Here is a 19032-nt window from a genome sequence, read left to right on the forward strand (position 1 = left end):
CTGTAAGAATCCATTTACTTCATCATACAATGAGGGTAATAATGCACTATGTCATAAGATGAAAAATCAGATGAGATAATAGAGTCAAAAATGGCTTTTCAGCGGCAAATGGTTACACGTAACACATTATTTCGTTTATTATAATAAGCGTTTCAGGGTCCAGGAGTCAATAAGGCAAGGAAGGTAATGCAGTGAAGAAACGTAGTTCTGAGCCCCCAATCCCTTGTTATCTCTGTGTCTCATATGAAAATCAAGAGGCTCAGTAACAACATGTTAATACTTATTTGGCACTTGGCTGTGACAAATGCTTTCACCTTTATTGTTTCATTCCACATGCATATGTAAATGTGTTGGTTTTGGTTCAGTCTAGTTTTTTTTAGATTGTATGCCTTTGAGGTGCCAGACACTGTGCTAGGCATTTTATATGCATTTTCCTCCCTGAATTCTCATAACAAACTACGAGCTAGGTAATAATATTCCCCTCTAAGAGATTAGGAAACTGAGTTCAAAAATATTAAGTAACTTTCCCAGGGTCCCATAACAAGTAAGTGTAGGCTCTGAGTCCAAGTCTGTCTGATGCCAAAACCCATGTTTTGCCTCTATACTTCTCACTGGGCTATGAGTGCCCCTGGAGATACTTGGCAATATATCAGAGAGTGTTAGAAGCCTGAAGATCATTCTGACATATCTTATCAGATATTAATTTTATTTCATATTATGTCATTGAAGTGTGTGTGTCATTCACATTTGTTGTAATGCAAAACTAATATGGGATAAAATGCAAAATTCACACACATTTTAAAAAGAAAATATAAAACTTCAAAGAAACTTTGGACTTTTGGCAGGCAGTTTGGAGGCCAGGTCCCTCTAGGCCCTTGGAGGGTTCATGATCACTCTTGTCTGCCTAGAGTTACTTCAGTGGCACAGAAATCCCCAAGTCTCTGATTTGCTGCATCTAACGGAGGGTCTCTAAAGAACCCATCCCAGCAGGATTTATATTATGACCTTTTCCAAAAGTTCTAATCACCCAAGATACCAAGAGGGGTCACGTTTCTAGAAAGGATTTTACTTTTACTTTTTCTTTTTTTCCCCCTTGGACTAAGGACCACTTTGGAAACAGGCATCAGTCATCCCTGAACAGGTTTGCTTTCTTTCACCTAATTCAGAAATCTCTTCGTGTTGTTAACCTTTCCATTTACCTAAAGAGGATCCTCTTCCCAAGCTTCCTCCGATGGGGCTGGGGATGCTGCTTTTGTTAGGCAGATTAACGGGGCTGGTTTTGCTGGCTGGGAAGAGGCTCTGGGTGGGAGATGTTGGGGACTTCACAGGCTCCGCTGTCTTGGGTCGGGAAGAGAGATTTAGCGGCTGTGCTGCTGCTTCATCCTACAAGAGTTTAACATAAATAATTATTAAAAAAAAAAAAAGACAAATGAAGCACATTATCACTTAGTAAGCCACAGTTATTTTACACCTCAGAGACAATGCCACATTCTCCTACAATAATAACAAAAGAAGCTAATTATCTACCTCCTTGAAGATTCATCGGAAGGAAACCTCATTAATTTCCCTGTGTTATGCTTCTATTTACATTAACTGTGTAGTTGGATCATTCTTTTTGCCAAATTAAAATCTGAATTAGCTCACATTACAGCTTAATTTCCTAATGTGTTTTCAAGGATCTAAATTAACCTAGGGCATTTACAAAGAATTATTTAAAATTTCAGCAGCTCTGTAGTGCTTTTGTGTTATTCTCTCTGAAAAGTTCCTGCAACTATAAATAGGCTCTGCAGCTAATTTTTTAATATATATTTTAAATCAAACAATGGCAAGTACTTTAAAAATGGAAACACAGGCTTCTTCTGCTCTCCTGGGCCTCTGCCCAGGGAGCCACAAGGCACAGCATGGTTTCTATGTGGCTTTCTGGGTGTGGACACCCCTCATGGTCTAAATTCTGGTCTCTATTCAGGTTTAAAATTAATTTTTGCAAAGAGCAAGCACACATTATAATTATGTTTTACATACCATGCTATATGTAATTTATTTTTCATGTCTAAAGTGATGTCTCTTTATATTCTTTGCTATGTATATTTACAGAATGTCTATTTTAAGATGCCTGTCCTTCTATACTGGGCACAGTATTCAAGTATCTGACTTGTAACTCTAGTGTAACCAGGAGCTTGAAAGCTAAACTCCTTGCCTTTGTCTCGTTCATCTTGTAGTTAAAGACATATAACAACAAGTCCATTGTTTTAGAAACTTAGTTGTAATATAAACATAATCATTTAAATGTTCGGTTTTAAGATCTATATTATTATGTTCTACAGTAAAATTGTCAGCAAATGTTAACTTCTGTTTTGCTTCTGAGAAGGCACAGAGAATTTTATTAATGTCACTTTTAAAAACACAATAGAGCTTGGAAACAGAACATCTTCCCCTTTGGGAGGAGAGCCTGATCCTAGCTAATCTCTAAGTTCTCCCCTAGTACCGTGGTCATTTAAGGGAGGACAGAAAGAGATTCCAGAAAAGGCTACTCAAGAGGAAGATTAGAGAACACAGAAACAAGATGGACAGAGAAGCCATATGTACACCAAGCACTGTGCTAGATATTTTCACATATATTAGTTCATTTAACTATAAGTCTATAAGTCTATGAGGTTGGGCAGTATTCACAAAGGAGGAAGGGTCAGAGTGACAAAATCATTGTTCAGAGTCATACATGGAAGGACAACATTTGACTCTAGTTTATTGGACTCCAAATCCCAGGTCCCTTTTCTATTAAACTATCAAAGAAAATAAGTCATTTGATAATGTAGTGAATTTTTTTTTTTTTTTTTTTTTTTGTCTTGGTGGGAAACAGATAATCTGGCAAATCTCTGTTGCAAGGTACATTTATCTTTCTATTTGGACATAGGATGCAGTCTTAGGAAACACGACTGCATCATTATGCATGTCAATAATGTCTTATGTGCTTGATTACAGTTTACTTCTCTTTACTCTTCACTCAAAGGATATTTAGACTAATTAGTTCCTTTACTTCTATCTAAATAAGTGACTTATATGCTAGGTATCTAGTTTTCTCCATGTTTGTTTTATTTGGGGTTCACTGAGCTTCTTAGGTATCTGAGTTCAGTCGTTTCTTCAAAGTTGGAAAATTTTCATCCATTACTTCTTCAAATATATTTTTCTGTTCCTTCCTTTTCCTTCTGGGGTTCTGGGCACACACATTAGGCCAGTTGATGTCTCACAGCACTGACAGTCTTCTTTCTCTATATTTCATTTGGGATAGTTTCATCATTCTGTCATCAAGTTCACTAATCTTTCCTTCTCTGATGTCTAATCCCCTCAGTACTAGTCCAGTACAATTTTCATCTCAAAATCTATAATTCTCAGGTGCCTGGATGGCTCAGCTCAGTTGGTTAAGCATCTGCTTAGGCTCAGGTCATAATCCCAGAGTCCTGGGATCGAGCCCTACATTGGGCTCCCTCCTCAGTGGAAAGCCTGCTTCTCCCTCTCCCTCTGCCAGTCCCCCTTCTAGTGCTCTCTGTCAAATAAATTAATTAAAAACAAAAACAAAGACAAAAACAAACAAATACCATATTTCTCATCTCCCAGACATTCCATGGATGTGTTCTACGTCCTACCTTATAATGCTCATGTTTTCTTCAATCTTCTTAAACATATGGAGCTTATAACATCTATTTTTCTCATCTTTGAATATATCCTGATTATTTATTTTTATAATTCAATGATTGCCACTTCTGCCAACAATGCTGCTGGGCAGGGATGGGAAGCATCTACCGACTCCCAATCACATAAATTCTTTTTCACCATGGCAGGCCCAATATTGGTTCTCATAGCATGCCCTGGCCTGACAGAAATTTCATGGGTGTTTTCTAGGAGGAAGATTTGCTTATCTCTTCATTTGGCTATAGCTCGGTGACTCTGCAGTAGCTGTCTTAACTACTAACTCTATCATCTGTGCCATTTTGGGATCTGTTTCTATTGATTGATTTCTCTCCCTATTATTATTCATATTTTTTTGCTTTTATAAAAGCCTGGTAATTATTGAATGGATACTACACACTATGAATTTTACATTGCTAGATGTTGGAGTTCATGTTCGTGAATTCTTTCAAATATTTGTGGACTTTATTCTGAGACAGAAAAGTTTGGCCCTTTCTAAGCTTGCTTTTAAGTTTGTGAGGTAGGTTCAGAGAAGCCACTAATCTAGGGATAATTTGGCCTTATTACTGAGGTATCACCCTTTGGGCAATACTACTTGATACCCCTTATTGTCAGAAGATCTTTCCAATCTGGCTAATGGGAGCACAAATCATTCTCAGTCATTTGTGAATCTTGCAGGTGCTTTGCCTGCTACCTCTGGTATTTTCCTCAGGCCTCAGAGAGTTTCCTCATATGCATATGCCGATCAATACTCAGCTAAATACAGGGGAATCTCCTACAGATTTTCAGTATTGTCTCAGTGTGCAGCTCTCTCCTCCTTGGTACTATACCTCACAAATTCTGCCTCCCTTGGTATCTCAAAACTCTGAACTCTATGTCTCTACTCAGAGAGCCTGCCATGTTCCATGTGGGTACCCGTCTTTGCACTATGACCTAGAAACTACCTCTAGACAGTAAGCTGGAATAACTGTAGTACTTGCCTCACTTGTTTATCTTCTCTCAGGAATCACTGTCCTCTAGTCGTATTGCAAATGTCTGAGAATCATTGTTTCATATATTTTGTCCTGTGTTTCAGTTGCTTAAACTGGAGACTAAATCTGATCCCTGTTCCTCCATTATAGCTGAAAATGGAAATCCTCTAGGTATTTAATTAGGCTCTCTTTTGTTATACAAATGGATAGTTCAATTACAACTGCCATCACCAGCACCACCATCATCTTCATCAGATCATCATCATCAGAATCATCACTACACTTACATTTATGGAATACTCACTATATGCTAGAGGGTTCAAGGCCCATAATATTAACTCTCATTTTTCAGAGCAGAAAACTAAGGCTGAAAGAAGTAACTTGCCCAAAGTGACACAGATGGTAAAAGTGGTAGAACTAAAATTTGAACCAAAAAAATTCTTATTTCTGATGTTGATAATTATAGTAGATAAAAATTCTGAGTGAAAGAAGGTATATAAGACCATCTATGTTTAATTTTGCTACCTTCCCCAAAATATGCCCTATGTCATGTGGTCATGTTATATACAGAGGGAAAGCAATGATTATAGACAGAATAATATTTTAGTGACCATAATCAATTCAATTACCAATTCATGAAATTATTCTCAGAACTTCTTCAGTAATAGGTAGAATCTATTTTTTTAAATGGAAAAAATTTGCTTCATGCTTTGATCTATATATTTTTACCCACACATACAATAAACAATATAGTAAGCATAAAGAATGTTTCCTTTGTTATTAACATAAAATATAGTCAAGTCAAATTATATAGAGAACTCCCTAAGAATATGCATGTGGTCAAGTGAGTAATAAAATTCAGTTGGCCCACAAAGCTGGAATGGTAAAAGCAGATCTAAACTTGAACTTAACCAGGGAACATTTTACTCATCTAGTAAAGGCTTGGTTTGGTGCAGTTCCATTTGGCCAACTCACTTACAAAATTACTTTTTCATGTTAAAATATCTAATACCCAATATCTGAAGTAAAAAATGTTTGATATGTTCATATTCTAACAACTATAATTAAACAAAGTGCTTTGGTTTGAGTTGTAGTGTTCTGACTCTTAGTCACAAACAGAAATTCTTGGAACACAAAAGACCCAGCCTGTTTCCATAAGTAATGTTACCTTATTAAATGTAAGCTGCCTATTGTCATACCTCAATATTTCTAACAACAAAGCATAAATGTTCATCTATTTCTCTGGAGAATTTAAAGCATGGGTGGCATTAAATTAATTCCTATCTGCACATTATAGAAAATAAAATAATTTCAGTGGTTTTGTAGCATTTGATGCTGTTTTGTTGGCCTTAGATGTTTCCCTTGCGAAAATTTAATAATTGCAAAGTTTCTCCAAATGTAGTACTTTGGGTACATTATTGTAATGTATTATTGTAATACCGCTCTGCTTATCATATGCCTCTAGGTAGATAAGTCAATGATACAAAGCAATTGTTTCTCTGAACTACATTATAAAAACCAACCAGTACCACCTATAGGTACCAGCTGCAGCACAAAGTTGGAACATATCATCCATTTTCCTCTGTCGCCAAATACTGCCCAGGTGCCACGTTTTAAGACACTGAGAATTAGTGAGGAAAGGCCTCTACCACTGTCCCAGCCATAAGCTGGGAGAGCCTGTCTATCCTCTCAACCACGAGGCATCAAAAAATGAAGAGATAATGACACCACTCATGCCTCAGAGCCCACATTAACTATTCCTGAAGGAGAGACCTTTATCAACAAACTATATGAAGTTCAGCATAGATTCTTTTCCGTCCCCTTTTTCTTCAATCTAAAGTTTTGAGAACCTCCTTTCCTGATACTATAAGTTGGCTCCCACCTGTTTAAGGAACTTTGAGAGAAAGTGTCACAAGTCTATGACAAAGACCGGCAATAAAACCATGGCCATTCATGCCAGTGAACATTAAAAAATAAAAGCCAGAATCCAAAGGGGAAAAACTCCTGAGAAGTGAGTTTGCAGATTTAGGTAAAGATCTCACAATATGGCACTATTGTTATCAAAAGGGAAACACCTGTTTCTCAGTGCTCAATCATGAAATTTACCATAATGAGGAGCATTTGGGGTTCCTTTATGCTGCTATGCTTCCTGCTGCTCATTCCCATCCCAGTCTCGTTCACTACTTTTCTTGTGAAGCTGTTTTCCAAACTGTTTTCCCAATCCTGCAAAGTAAGTACCTTAACTTGAGTTACAGGGCTGGTCCCTCTCTTTTCATTTTTTATCCCGGTAGGTGAGACTGCCCCTGCTGTGTTTGGTGGCTGTGGAGCCGATGGCATCTTTGTTCCAGGTGACACCTGCATGCTGGCCAGCTGAGCTGCATAGAGCTGCTGCAAAACAGGGAAGACAAACATTACCTTTTTAAATGCCACTGAAATTGAGTTTCACGAAACAAAAAGCGAAAAGCAAAGCAAAACAAAACAAAACAACTTACCGTATTGTTAGATAACTATTTCTTGGACAGGCTTGCCATTTTCATTCACTACTTTTTTAAAGAGGAAATAAGAGAGACCAAATAATATAAAGAAAGAGTACTAGCATGAGAGCCATCGTCCTGTGTTCCTGATCCTTCTGTCAATCACTTTACGGACCTGAAGAAAGAGTTCGGTTGCTCTAGAACTCAGTTTCTTCGGTACAAAAAGGAATTTGACTAAATGGTTTCTATGATTCTTTCTAGTGCCTAAAATTGTTATAAAAAGGTCTTCAAATATCAGTATGCCCATTCATGTAATTTTAATATTCATGAACTAAGTAACTAATCTGAACTTTCCTAGGGATTCCTGGAAGAACATTGCTCTTATTCAATACTGACCAAGCCCCTCTGGGGAAGCTGATCCTTCTGGATGATAAGAATGCTGCCCTAAAGATCCCGGAGGTCCAACAGCAGTCACTCTTTTCTCGAGGTCTTATTTCTCGGCAGCATATAACATAATCCTCAAGAGAATATGGCCAGATTATAGACCAAAAAATGAAATGAAATGAAATGGAATGGAATGAAATAAAATAAAGCTTCTTTTTCCAACACAGGATGTTAAATCCCTAACTGTTGATTAATAGCTTTTGGGTGAAACTGGTAATAAATGAATGTGTTAACCTGCTATGGTTAACCAGAATTCTGATACCTCAGTCCTCACACTATTTAATGCTTGGAAACTCCATTCAAATATTTTCTTTTCTTCTTATAATCCAGATTAAGCCATTACCTTGATAGTCATATTTCTAGCATAATAAATAGAAAGCTTCCTAGTTCATCAACCACAGAGAAAATAGCTCAAACTTTGCCATATTAGTAAGGGGGGAAAAAAAACAGGTGGTTTGTGTGTAATTTCCAGCATTACTATCATTCAGATGGACAAATAAAAAAAATTACAGTAATCAAAAACAGACCTTTCAGCACATGTAATTAAATGAAAGCTTAATAAAGAATAATTTGCAAGAGCCAGATGTGCTTATGTCATGATTGTTGCTTTCTTTGGAACAATTTTTCTAATATAACAAGCCTCTAAAGAAATTAAAGTTTCATAATTCTGTATGTGCAATGACTCAGTGGCAAGAAAAATTCACTAGTAAGAGTCAGTGAAACTGCTAGAACTTAGGGGGAGAAAAGGCTGCCTCTTCTGTTTCCTTTTTACTCTGTGGTATCCTTTTCCTTTGAAATGCAGCCAGGTGTCTTCAAAGGGGGCGGGGGCAAGTGAAGCTTCTGATATTTGTCTGCTTGGATAAAGCCACTGAAGAAAAGTTTTCTACTGTATGGATGAAGAAGGTTGAGAGCCGAGAAAGTGTCGGCCACACAGTATCCGGCGTCATGACCAATATGGCCTCCTACTGAGTATTAAAGAGTCATGGAATCTTAGAGACGCGAGAGTCCTTATGTATCATTTATCCCTTCATTTTCCCTCAATAATTCACAAGATCAGAAGAAAGTCAATTTACTCAATGTTGACCTCCCAGGGAACTTCAACTAGTGAAAAAAAAAAAAAATCACAGAAAAACAAACCCTGAGGAACAAATCTATTTTTTAAAAAGCTGACTAAATTCAGAAAACCTTCAGATTGAACAATACAGATGTTTCTTGCTTTTTAGAAATAATGTAAATTGCTTTCTCTAAAGCTTTGATAACCATTTATTTCATATTGCAGAGATGCCGTACTCTTAGGTACAAAGACCCCAGAGATGCTGAGACTCCTCAGAATTCCTTGTGAGATGTGATCACTGACCGTGCGTGGCAAGAAGCAGCATCGCCACATGCCCTGAATTTACAGAGCTGGGTCAGCTGGACAGTAGGATACCAGATAAGATTAAGTAAAATAAGCCTTGAAATAAAAACCAGAAAATAGAGCCCAATATAAAGATAGAAGGCGCTCACGAAAGTAAAAATGGTCACATCCTGTCTAACAAAGTATATAATTTTAGATGTAAGTACCATGCTTTTCAGACTGAAGACTTCAGATCTGACCTAGATAAAAAGAATGCCATTCACTGAATAGGTGCAGGTTTACCAAACGATTTCACAGGACACCTCATCTTTTAAGCTAACGTTAATTGAAGATGTTCTATATGCAAGTCTCTGTGTTAGAAGCTGTGGAGGATTCAAAGTCTTGCAACAAGCACATGGTTTTGGAGAAGATGTAAGATATAGACCCTGAACATCTGATGTGCACCTTTTTTGTGCCACTTACCACTTGTTTTTAAACTTGTGTTTAGTTGTATGCACACGTCTTATCATGTTGGATAAACTGTAAGCTTACTGAAGTCACCATCCACCTGATTATTGCTGAATGCCTAGCAGCAAAAATAGTGCCTTGCACATGAAAGATAACCAATCAACATTTTCAGGATTAACATACTATATAAAATCACTGGCTGTTAGGAAGGACAGATATTCTCTACAAATGAGGCAACAGAAGTGGTATGTGATGATATTTGTTGCATATAACAACTAATTTTATGCTGCTGAGTTTAAAAAAAAAAAAGGAAAATAAGCCCAGCCTAGATTAAATTATGCTGTTTCACTAGAAATTATTCTTTTGAAGTCATTTGTTAAAATGTTAACTAGAAAGTTTTTCAATAACTGCTAACTTCAGTCACCTGTCTCAAACTTTTCTGACACAAATTCTACTGTTGAGCAGCAACTGTGGGGTAGTACCAATTTTTCTTCTCAGTCTAATTAGTTATGAACTTTAAGTTTCTCTAAATGTTGCTGTATCCTTTTTTGGAAGAACACAAAATATGAGTTATTCAAATAAGTAGCTTTAGTTCAAAAACTCCTTTGTGGGCTAATGGTTTGGGAAAAAGAAAGGTTAAACTCTAATTAACTATGGCATAAGAGTTTACAAAAGTGTCATTCCAGATAGGATTCGGAGATCACAGTCCACAGTCACAGTGATATAATGATGAATATTCATTTCCAAACACAGTTGAGGTTTACAAAACCAACAATGTAGTAAAGCTTATAACAGGCTTAGCCAGAGTCTCATAAACATGTAAACTTTGGTGAAGACTGTTACTGTAAATATAGATTTTTTTCCATTTCAATTTTGAAAAATGTTCAGTGGTTGTTTGGGATATTATTTCTTTATCCAAGATATATAAAAGACATACAGTGCATACATGTAAAAAATGAGCCTAGCTAAATATTTTTTTCAAAATCATAAAATCACTCATTTTATGGGAGTATTTTAAGAAATGCTTTTACTATTTTATAGCTAAAAATATTCCACCTGTATTACTATTAGTTTAGGTTTAATAAAGTAGCTAGTATTAAGAGTTTTGGTACATTGAAAAATGCCATACTTAGCCCCAAAACTGAAGGAGTCTTCCTAGATTATTTAGTCTAGTCTCACCTCCTCATTCCGCTGACGCATGGAGGACTACAAAAGAGAAGTACCACGTCAAGACAGCATAACTAGTTAGCACTGGTATTAGGTGCTAAGGACACTCATTCAACACCACCATTTAAAGTAGAAATGACTGTATGATGAACCAACCATTACACCTTGCAGGCATATACCAGCATTGATGAATCTGTTCCATGGTCAATCTTTATCAAACGCTTACCGTTAACTACACATTATGCTAAAAACCAGAGGTGCAACAACAAGCAACTTTGAAATAGTCCCTGCCTTAATGGAGCTAAAAAGAAAAACTGATATTAAGTAAATGCTTAGACAGAAATTATGAATTATGGTTAGGTATGGTTAGGTGCTAAGAAAGAAAAGTACAGAACGTCAAAGGACGATGGGACAAAGGTATGTAACATAGTCTGGAGAATCAAAATAGCTTCTCTAAGGAAGTAATATTTAAGTAAGAATTATCCAGGTGGAAAGGTTATAAAGAACATTCCAGAAAAAAGAACACTGATTATTATGGCTCTGAGGTAGAAAAGTAGATAAGATTTTAAGAAACCAAAAAAGGGCTAATGTGGCAAGACTATTAAGTGAGGGTGGAGTGGCATGAGGGGAGACTAGAGAGGGGCACAGTCTTAAAGGTCACATTAGTCATTTTAGACTTTATCCCTCAAAAAAGAAGTTATCCAGAAAAAGTAGTGAACCAAAACCAAGATACAAAGAATCTTTCCTATGCTTTACCACTAATTCACTGACCAATCTTTTAAATACATTAGATTAAGAAAGTCCTATGAAGGGGCATCTGGGTGGCTCAGTGGGTTAAAGCCTCTGCCTTCGGCTCAGGTCATGATCCAGGGTCCTGGGATCGAGCCCCGCATCAGGCTCTCTACTCGGCGACGAGCCTGCTTCCTCCTCTCTCTCTGCCTGCCTCTCTGCCTACTTGTGATCTCTGTCTGTCAAATAAATAAATAAATAAATAAATAAATCTTAAAAAAAAAAAAAAGTCCTATGAAGAGTTCATAAATCCATAAGTATATACCTCTAATACTGTTTCTAGAGTAGCCTGAGACTAGCCTTAAAAAAACCTGTCTTGTGGGGCCCCTGGTGGCTCAGTGGGTTAAAGCCTCTGGCTTCGGCTCAGGTCATGATCCCAGGATCCTGGGATCGAGCCGCACATCGGGCTCTCTGCTCAGCACCCACTTACTCTCTGCCTGCCTCTCTGCCTACTTGTTATCTCTGTCAGTCAAATAAATAAATAAAATCTTAAAAAAAAAAAAAAAAACACCTACCTTGCATTTGGATCCTAGTGGTACTTTAATAACTAGGTCTACTTACATTCAACACAAAACGATACATCTACCCAACTCAGCCTTATGGTAAAATTCTTGAGTGTCTTGGAGTATATACACTAGACTATGTCAGGACCTAAAAAATATATTGTGTCAGAGTCATCTTATAACACTATTGCCCTTGAGAAGAGAGGCTTGCTTTACCCCCAGTACAGCCAAATTCATGTCAGATTCTAATGAGTGGTATCACGGTGAACCTACTACTTAACATAATGTGAAATCTGCAGGTGTGTACATATACACTTGCTCTCAGTGATAAAATCATGTAAGATCTCCAGTGGAGAGCTCCATAGACAAAAAGGTGCGAGGCCCCTATTCTCATAATCACACGATTTTCACATGAGCACATAATCACTCACCCAGCCATCCAATCATCACCCCCATTCATTCATGGGTTCATTCAACAAGCATGCACTGTGCACTCACTCAGTCGGGTTCTGTGTCAGACATTTTAAATTTATTATTTTATTTGGTTTTCAAAAATAATCATATAAAATGGGAATTATGATCTATTTTAGAGTCCGGCTCACTTTAAAGCTGATGTGCTTTAAATAAGCTATAATAATGAAACCCATTTCCTGTTTCTAGTCACCAGACAAGAATCATTGTCCAAGGAGAAGAGAGATTCTGATGTTGTTGCTGTTCCAAGTTCTCAAATAGCAAACTATATTACCAGATGTCTTGCAGTGACTTTCTCTTCATATGGCACTTCACAGTCCTCAAATACGGAAAGTTAATGGTACCACCAGCCACCTTGAAGAAGCAAGGGGCACAATTTTGATCTAAACAACTCCCTTCTCCAGCCAATCTCCAAGCCATAAGAGAAGACACTCGAAATACCCTAGTGACACATATTTGATAGACTGATAAAGTAAAAAGAACGATGCAGGGCATAGGTAGAAACAGGAGAACTTGATAAACATAGAAATTGTCAGGGGCTTTAAACTGGCACCACTACGCTCCAGTATATGGAAACCAACAGTAAAAAAGCAGGCACAGCTTCACACACTAGATTCTCTTTGGAGTAAATTCTCTTGTGTTTTGTCATTTCAATTAGAAAGGGCATTTTAAAGTGGCCTGTCGAAATCTGGCCTAGAGAGAAAGAAAAAACACTTTCCCTCAAATACAACTAGCCTATTGGTGGGTAACGAAGTATGGAAGGGAAGGGAAAAGGCTATTCTGTAAAAAAAAAAAAAAAAAAAAAAAAAAGCAGATTTAAAGGGCTGTCGTGAAAGCTTTCAACCCCGACCCTTACATTTACCCCACCTGCTGTAGTCCCATATGATATCTGGGAACCCCAGACCCCTAGCCCTGGTTAACTCAGATTCTGTTCTGTGCGCCACACACTACTGGGGGTGGAGGGAGGCGGCGGGCAATTGGAGAAGTTGGAAGAAATAAGCGGGGTGGGTGAGAGGCATCTTTAAGGAAATGTCAGTATTTACTTGATTGATGCTACCTAACACTAGGCCCCAAGCCTTGCTCAGTTCTCCAGGGACACCCTGGGTTTTGTTACCTTCTCAAAACAATGCTGATGACCATTCCTCTGCCTACCAAGCAAGGCACGCTATAAAGCTGGACAAGTTCAGCTGTGAGGCTGTGAGAGGGCGGAACGGAGACAGGGGTAATTAAGCAGCATGATTTAGTGCTTGTTCAGCACAGGGAAGAAAATATGTCAGTAACAAGTCATTACAGACTGGTTGCGGGGGGCTGGGGGAGCGCAGAGAAAGCTTAAAAATAATTTGAAAGAGATCACAAATACTTATACTTCTCATAAACCTCCAATGTCAACAAAACGATCCAGGAAATATAGCTGTGGTTTTATGGAAGGAAAGAACTGAAGTCCTTGTTTTTCAGCATAGAAGGTACTTGTTTAGCTATACCCCTAATACTTGACACCAGAGAAAACTGGCTGTCGGGATAGGAGATGAGAAGGAAGAGAGGAAGACCTCCCACCCCACCCCTCACATATGGGGTTAATTTCCAAGTCAGCCTCCTTGGTTCTCCTGCCATCTTCTTTCTTTTCCTATTAACCCCACTTGTTTGTCGTGATCCTACTCATCTTTTAAGTCTCAAGTCAAAAATCACTTTCCCTTAAAGCCTTATCTGATCCCTGCCAATTTCGTGCTCCCACCATATCTCTTCTACTCCCACGTACTCTATGGAATCTCTCTCTCTCTCTTTCTTTTTTTTTTCATGTCTTGATCTCCCAGCAGATCCCAAGCTGTTTAATGGAAGGACTCAGTCTTATTTATGTCCTTAGCACCTAATATCATGCTGGACGTTTAATAGATGCTCTGTTAACAATGACTAAAACTCCTTTATTTCCTTTCTTGTCTCTGTCATTTTGGAATCATTATCATTTCTACCCACACCCTTTTCTTCATACACCTTTCCTCACACCTTGTCCAAAAGAACTCCAGAGATGGAAGTCATCTTTCTCTGTTTTGGTTTTCTTGAACCTATAAGCCTGTGGGTTCCTAAAGTCACGCACCTATTTTCTTGCAGGTAAACGCCAGATAACAATGTTAGCAGAAGAAAGAACTGTAAACATCATCTAATCTAATCCCTTTGCTTTAGAGAGGGGGAACTCAAATTTATTAAACAAAGGTGATTTGCATAAGAATACCAACTGGTGAGCAGAAGATAGATGGAAATTTAGAACCCAGATTCACTACCTGCCCCCTTCAGTGTTCCCAGGGACTCTCTTCTCCTTGTGTTCTGTTCTCTTAGGAACTCAGTGCAAATAGAATATGTACATTTTATCAGAGCTCTTGATCCGGACTACATAAAAGGATTGTTTTCCCACCATTCCCCTGGAATTCAAAGAGAACTGTATGCTATATGTGCTTGACAAGTAATCCCTGGGCACCGGAGAATAATTTATGTTGTAGAATTTTATTTTAATATTTGTTTTAAAATGTACAAATTTTAAAAATCAACTACAGTAATTAGCTTAAGGTAATTATAATCACGTTAAGGTGTTTTCAGATTTTTAAAATGAAAGTTTATGCAAATACACACAAAGGGCCAAAAATCTGTCTCAGGTGAGAGTGGACCTATTTCAAACCCTTTGAGACTTCAGCTATTTGCCCTTCCACAACAACCAAAGGAAAAATAGGACAAGCATGGACTATAAGCCATTGGAAAGCCAGGACCTGTTTAATTCATTTCATTATATCCCCTGCAGCCTGCTCAAGAATGTCAAGTAAAGAAAAATGAATTGAAAAAAGAGTTTTCCTGGCTAGAGATCCTCTCACTTATTTTCTTAAGCACTGAGTAGCTCCTCTGACATAACCCATTGTGCTTATGGGGTGGGGAGACAAGGGGAGAATAGGCTGGGTGTGGAGGAGACTAGAAGCTGTTAAAAAAAAAAAAAAGAATGAAAGAAAAAAAAAAAAAAGAAAAGGCAAAAGGCTCAGGTCAATGGTCCTACTTTCCATGAAGAGAACTTAAAAAAAAAATCCTGCATCCATCAGGTTGAGCATCCAGGCAGTCATCTGCTACAACAACAACACAACACAACACACACAACACAACACAACACAAAAAACAGCAGAATTCCTTCTTGGGTTCCACCAATTACATCGGAATGAGTCCAGAAGATCTTTTCCTCATGGAACATAGTTGCACAGTGCAAATAACGAAGTATAAACAAAGCAAACCCCCAACAATTTTAACCAGAAAACTCAGACTCTCCTTGCTACTTCCAAGTATCTTTCTTTCAGGGTGCCAAATAAAGTATGTAAATTCATAGCGCTTTATTTACAGAAATAAAGTTCAGTCATTGAAACAATTAGTACTTTGGTTCTCGAAGCAAGTTATTCAAACAGGTGATAATGAGGGCAGTTGGAAATCAACATTAGGGGAATGAATCTGACTGTTTTCCTTCTGTTTCCAAGAGCTGGGCAAGCTCTCTGAATGTGCTCCAAGTGGTACAGCTTGCATTTGTAACGCTCCTTTAACTCTCTAGTCACAGAGCCGTAGCTCATCAGGGAAACAAACCTAAACAAGTGCATCTTGACTCTACCAATAGGAAATAAAAACTTGTCGAGGAGTCCAGAAGTTGGATTTGAAATCTAAGCATTATTTCCCATGACCTTTAAGTCACAGGGAAGTTTCAATGGGTATATATATTTGAGTACATGTGCTCAGTTCAGGAAAGTACATTTTTAGTAAATGAGTTAGGTTCCTAATACTTAAAAGCATTCTTTCTTTGTAACCAAAAGGTGTATTTTGGTTCAGATTCATTCAAAAATTATTTACTGAGTGGTTACTAAGGGCCAGGCACTATTTGGGAAAACAGAAGTGAGCAGTGATTTGGGGGCAAGGAGAGGAGAGGCGAAGACAGAGAAGATGATAAATAAGCATGTAGATATATGTAACTTGGATGCTAATATGTGCCATGGAATATTAAGTGACTAGGTATATGGATATGGAGGAGGGAGGATTTTTAAATATTGAGGAGGTCAGGAAAACTAAAAGAAGGGGCATGTGAGTAGAGACCTGAAGGAAGTGGGGGAGTAAGCCATGTCACTACCCAGGGACAGCATCCCAGGCAGAGGCAATGGATGGGTGAATGTCCTGAGGCAAAGAGATGCTAGTGCTTAGAATGTGTGAGGAACAGCAAGGAGGCCAGTGTGGCTGGAGCAGAGTAAGCTGGGCAAAGGGTGATGGGTCAGATGTCAAAGAGAGGGCAAGGGAGCCAAATCATGTAGACCTCAAACACTATCTAACAGACTTCGGATTCCATTCTGAGTTTCCGGGTTTCTAGGAAACACCATTAAAACAACATGGCAGACCTGGAAATCCCTCAGCAATACCCACAGAAAAGTCTGGAGATATGCCAGGACTGCCTTGCCTTGGCCCATGATGACTGCCAAGAAACCAGATGCTGTTGCTTGAAAAATATTCTACAACTGCTCAGCTTCTATGCCCTTCGATTTCCATCCATAATGAAGCCTCCAAAACAACAGAATGAAGACAAATATGAGTGACTATTCAATGAAGAAAAAAAAAAAGGTAAGTTTTTCTTTAAATTGTTAAAAATATATATTTGGGAAAACAAAAATTGTATAAAAGAAAAGTATAATATTTTCTAAATGCTGTTTTTCTTCACTTTAATCAATGGACAAAACAAATGCTGCTGGTTGGAAATCAACATGTTTATTATCAAAATGTTTTTAGTGTTTTTAAACTGAACTTGGTTTTTAATTTCTCAGGAGGCTGTGGAAGACTGAACATAAGAGTCATACTAATGAACACAATTCATGCCTATGATGAAATGTACAGATTTATTAAACAGAAATTTCATATCAATAATATTAACATGAAAGGTACATTTGTAATAAATATTCAGGGAGGTAAGGATGTATTTTGAATTCACTTTTAAGCAACCCAGTAAACTCGATAAGAAATAATACAAAATGTCTTCTTATTTTACCCTTCTATTTTCTTCTGTATTTTTTAAATTCAAATAAATGGTTTACTGTGTTTCAGAGCCACCTCCACTAACTGTCATTTTCTGAACTACAAATTATTAATATTGCCAATTGGAGAAGTTCAGCATATTTTGCCGTATGTAAATATGCCATCTGTATCCTACAGTCATACCCATGGCTTACTCCCTAATTAGCAGAAAGGAATGATACCTTATCCATGGCAGCCATGGTAAAAGTCATTCAAATAGTGTGTAATAAGCACACAACACACTTTATTGTCACTATATGTGATGCTGATACATAGATCAATAATCCACCTTTAAAAATCCTTATAGCAGATGAAGCAAGTAATGGTTAACACAAAGTACTAAAGAAGACACTTAGAAAAATAAGGGTTATCTGTTGCTGTGAGAGCCAGGACAGCACAGTGACTAAGAGGGCACACTCTTTTGTCAGAACTATGTAATCTAAGGCAAGGTTATTTAATCTCTCTGGGTCTTAAATTTCCACATCTTTAAAATGGGAAAAAAATAACAATACCTACTGCAAAAGACTGCTGTGTGGAGTAAATGAGTTAATGCACATAATCTGGTTAGAAGAAGGGCACACTATAAAGACTCAATTCCTGTAGGCTCTTATTCCTATCAGTATATTCTCTTGAAGAGATATCACTCCAAAGATCTTACTCGGAAAAACATCTGGCATTTTTATTCAGTTTAGCAAAAATGTATTAGGGATACAAAGATGAAGAAGATACGCAGCCTCTCGGGAGCTCACAGCAAGGACAGGAAGGAGAAGGGGAGAGAGCTCTACGATGATGAACCGCGGCATAGAAGCACGAACAAATGGCTACTGCAACCCCATCCCTGGGAACTATCAGGGATTTCCCCCAGCTTTATTGAGATACTGGCAAAAATACCGTGTCAGGTTTAGGTGTACAACGTGATGATATGATATGTGAAATGATTAACAAAATACTGTGAGTTAACACACCCATCACAGTTGGTTTTGACTGCGAACAGTTAGGGAAGCTCTGCTCTTGTGGAGGCTCTGGAAAGAGATCCTATGGTAACTAAAATCTATAGTAGCCCTGTAAACTTATTTCACACACGAAAAAGAAACAAAACAACAACAACAACAAAAAAACCAATAATCTTGAGAAGAAAGAATACCAAACTCTAGAATGCACAGTGCTTAGACTTAAGAGTTTCTATTCTGCTTTTATTAACGTCCCTCCTCTCAGCCCATTCCCTCAGGCTGGCACCCAAAGACGGCTTCACAGAACTAAGATGATGACATTAAAGGCCAGTGTGGCTTTGGGAAGCCTGAAGATCTATAAAATGTGGCACTTCTCTAGTAAAAGAACCCTTCGCTATTCATTTAGGAAACAGGAACTTTGTTCTGTTCTTGTTTTGTTTGTTTGTTTGTCTGTTTGTTTGTTTTTGTTTTGTTTTGTTTTGTTTTTTGCTTTTCGGGGTTTGTGGGATTTTTGGTTTTTTGTTTTGTTTTGTTTTGTTTTGTTTTTTGGTCCATTGTTGGACAGAGAAAATCTTTAGGCAGTCAAGGTCCTAATTTAGGAGGGCAATTTCAGAATCTCAATACCTCGTGTAAGCCTACCAGAACACCTCTGGAAAACTCTCATTACATGATGTAAAATCGCAGCTTTAGTTTGTTAAGAGGGCATGA

General features: G+C 37.8%; 1 protein-coding gene across 23 annotated transcripts in view; it reads right to left on the bottom strand.

Moving 5' to 3' along the window:
- SOX6 (SRY-box transcription factor 6) overlaps window positions 1–19032 on the bottom strand; it is a 686491-nt gene that overhangs the window by 81208 nt on the left and 586251 nt on the right. For all 23 annotated transcript variants that reach the window (XM_082747252.1, XM_082747265.1, XM_082747253.1 and 20 more), the window contains 2 exons: window positions 6894–7043; window positions 1200–1383 (listed from right to left, as the gene is read on the bottom strand). In XM_082747252.1, coding sequence (XP_082603378.1) covers window positions 1200–1383; window positions 6894–7043 — 334 coding nt within the window. The remainder of the gene's footprint in view (window positions 1–1199; window positions 1384–6893; window positions 7044–19032) is intronic.

This window comes from Mustela nivalis (genome assembly GCF_964662115.1).
Source record: "Mustela nivalis genome assembly, chromosome: 9".
Classification (NCBI taxonomy): Eukaryota; Metazoa; Chordata; class Mammalia; order Carnivora; family Mustelidae; genus Mustela; species Mustela nivalis.